At 48.1% G+C, this 3972-nt stretch overlaps 1 protein-coding gene across 1 annotated transcript; it reads left to right on the forward strand.

Annotated features, from left to right (window-relative positions):
* The first annotated feature begins 34 nt into the window (after positions 1-34).
* LOC112506159 lies at positions 35-2970 on the forward strand. Its single transcript, XM_025110184.1, has 2 exons — positions 35-431; positions 707-2970. Exons 1-2 carry the CDS (start codon positions 35-37, stop codon positions 2968-2970), a joined length of 2661 nt encoding a protein of 886 aa, XP_024965952.1.
* The last annotated feature ends 1002 nt before the right edge of the window (positions 2971-3972 follow it).

The raw sequence follows: 3972 nt of genomic DNA on the forward strand, positions 1-3972 counted from the left end.
GGTTCTATCATTGGTGCTTTCATCGCTCGTTACCATGCCTCCCCGCAAAGACACCTCCTCCGACGACCCTCCGCCACCTTCCGACATCCAAACCCTCATTCAATTAACCACTTCCCTCCTCACCCAGATAACCGCCCAATCCACCACCATGTCACAACAAACCAAAGCTATTACCTCTCTCACCACCATGCTTGCCAACCCCGCCAACCGTCTACCACCGCCACCACCACCACCACCGACCCAACCCCGCCCACCCAAGATATTTCTACCCACCTTTGATGGCTCCAATCCCCTTGATTGGGTTTTCCAAGCGGAAAACTACTTCACCTATTACGCTATTCCACAGGATCAAYGCCTCGCCCTAGCCGTGTTTTACTTTACCGGTGATGCATTAAGTTGGTATAAACATTTGTCCAACAATCGTCTCCTCGGTACTTGRCAAGAATTTATTCGCGCATTGGAAACCCGTTTCGGACCCTCCACCTAYGAGAATCACCAAGCCGCCTTATTCAAACTCCGCCAAACCTCCACYGTGGCCGCCTATCAAACYGAATTCGAGAAAWWARKWAWTKKKKYMMCSGSCYYYYYWMCSRARSCYTKSSSMAWTKCTTTATTTCCGGATTGCGTTCCGACATCCAATCCGAGATCACCCTTCACAACCCCACAACTCTACACCAAACCTATGGCTTARCAAAACTCATTGAAGACAAACTKGCCCCCATTTGTTCTCGCTACCACCCAAACCCACGCACAATTTCCCAATACACTACCCACGTCAATCCTCCACCAACAAAACCCAACACTCTTACTTTACCACCACCAACTACAACCACAAACCCACTTCCTGGATTACTACCCCCACCACCTAAACAACACAGTACCCTTCCCTCCACCCGCCTATCACCGGAAGCTCTTCAAAAACGCCGCGCGGAAGGTTTATGTTTCCGTTGCCCAGAGAAATTCCACTCGGGCCACATTTGCATTCCGCCACAATTCCTCTTGATAGCCAATAACGAACCCACTGTTGATAGCGATACATTCCCAGATTCCGGCTTCTTTTACCTCGACTCCCACCAAACCGACCCCAATAACCCACCTGCTCAAAACAACCCACCCCTATTCMTGTCCCTTTCGGACGCCGCTTTCTTCGGGCTTCAATCCCYGAAAGCCGTACRTGTCACCGGCTACATCCATAACCAACCCGTTACAATCCTAATCGATTGTGGTAGCACGCATAACATTATACAACCACGAATTGCCGATCTTCTACCCATCCAACCCACCGCCATAACGCCATTTCCCGTCATGGTTGGAAGCGGACACTTCTTGGAATGCAAATCRTTTTTTCAAGCCACCCCCTTGRAAATCAACAAGACCCAGTTTAATGTTCCTTTATTTGTCATCCCRGTACARGGAGCCGATGTTATTCTTGGGCTTGCATGGTTAAGTTCATTAGGCCCCATCCTTGYAGATTTTTCTATCCCACAATTATCATTTAATGTTAAGGGTTCACCATGCGTCATCACAGGTCAACCATTTGGGGCCCCTATTACCCCAAGTACGCTTCATTCCCTCATCCGAAAGAACTTTGTGGCCTCTCTACACACCATGATCTACCACCACTCCCCACCCCCACCCACAACACCTACACCCACCTCACACCCGGATCCAACCATCGACACGTTGCTCACCAAATTCCAAACCCTCTTCGACCCACCACACAGCCTTCCYCCTCCACGGCCACACGACCATCGTATTCCCCTCGCCCCAAACACTAACCCAATCAACATCAAACCCTATCGCTACCCCCATTACCAAAAAGAGATWATGACATCTCTCATCAAAGACATSTTAACCGATGGTGTYATACAACCCAGCCAAAGTCCATACTCGTCGCCGGTATTAYTAGTGYAAARGAAAGATGGCACATGGAGATTTTGTGTCGATTACCGAGCCCTTAATGCCGCCACCATTCGCGACCGCTTTCCCATCCCCACAGTGGATGAGCTACTCGACGAACTACACGGCTCCAAGATCTTCTCCAAAATCGATCTCCGAGCCGGGTACCATCAAATCCGAATGGCACCAGCAGATATTCACAAAACTGCATTCCGCACCATTGACGGCCATTATGAGTTTCGGGTAATGCCATTCGGCCTCACCAACGCGCCATCCACATTCCAAGCGGCTATGAATGATTTATTTCGGCCAGWTTTACGAAAATTYGTCTTGGTCTTCTTTGATGATATTCTTGTTTACAGTGAMTCGCTTTCCACCCACTATGAACACCTCAGATTTGTCTTCCAAACTCTACTTGATAACCAATACCACGCCAAGGCATCGAAATGCCTCTTTGCAGCCCCTTCGATACCGTTTCTAGGCCACATTATTTCAGCTGATGGCGTCCAGACCGACCCAGATAAACTTGCGGCTATTAGATCTTGGCCCAGCCCAACTTCTTTTACAACCTTACGTGCTTTTTTGGGCCTCACTGGATATTATCGCAGATTCGTCCCAACCTACGCTCACATTGCCTCACCCTTAACAAACATCCTCAAAAAACCTTCATTCACATGGAACGACGCCGCCAACACTGCCTTCACCAAACTCAAAGAAGCCATGACTCATCTCATCACCTTAGCGCTACCYAATTTCTYYGAGCCWTTCGATCTTAYCACGGACGCATCAKGTGTCGCTATTGGAGYCGTGCTCTCTCAAAACGACAAACCCATCTCCTTTTTCAGCAAGAAATTATGTGATCGGATGCAAGCCAATTCCACCTACATCCGCGAATTATATGCGATCACGGAAGCAATAAAAAAAATGGCGCCAATATTTACTGGGTCAAAAGTTTCGAGTCTTCACAGATCATCACARCCTAAAGCACCTTCTCACCCAAACGATACGAACCCCGGAACAACACAAATGGCTTACCAAACTTCTGGGTTACGACTTCGAGTTACACTGTAAACCGGGGAAAGAAAAAGTCGCGGATGCCCTTAGCCGACCCGACACTGCTACCATCATGGCAATCTCAACCCCACGGCAACATGGCTGGATGAAATCCGTTCGTAYTACAAAAATAATCCCGAGGGACAGAAGATGATTGAGCAATTGGAGCACAACTCACCCCAAATACCACAACAGACACATCACAATGGCTTGGTCTATGTCCAAGGCCGGCTTTTTATTCCTAACATATCAAATATTCGTTCTCTGATTTTGCAGGAATTCCATACCTCCACATTGGSAGGACACGCCGGTGTCAAGGCCACACTTCAACGCCTACTACCATCTTTTTATTGGCCCACGATTAAACYTGATGTCACTGACTTCATCAAGAAATGCTCAATTTGCCAATCTATAAAATATCCCACCCACAAACCATATGGTCTACTACAACCCCTACCCACCCCCTCCCAAACGTGGTTTGACATCACCATGGATTTTATAACCCACCTTCYACCCTCYAATGKCAAAACTGCTATTTGGGTAATCGTTGATCGTCTCTCTAAGTTCGCCCATTTTATAGCTCTACCCTCTCACTACACAGCCAACTCTCTTGCCACTATATTCCTCAAAGTTATCTATTGACTTCATGGCTTACCCAACTCGATCACCTCGGATAGAGACCCGCTCTTTTTGAGTCACTTCTGGACACAACTTTTCAAGCAATTGGGTACAAAACTCCGCCACTCAAGTGCGTACCATCCCCAAACCGACGGCCAAACCGAAGTGGTCAACCGATGTTTAGAGTCTTACATACACGCCTTCGTTCATGATGAACCCCGACTGTGGAGTCGCTATCTTTATCTGGCCGAGTTTTGGTATAACACAAGCTTCCACTCCTCTATTCAAATGACACCTTTCCGGGCAATGTACGGACGTGAGGCAGCCATAATTCACGAATACACACCGGGTTCAAACCTCACGGCCTCAATCGATGAGTCATTAATGGAACACCAGCACCTC

Source organism: Cynara cardunculus (assembly GCF_001531365.2).
Source record: "Cynara cardunculus var. scolymus isolate 2C chromosome LG 1, CcrdV1, whole genome shotgun sequence".
NCBI classification, from domain to species: Eukaryota; Viridiplantae; Streptophyta; class Magnoliopsida; order Asterales; family Asteraceae; genus Cynara; species Cynara cardunculus.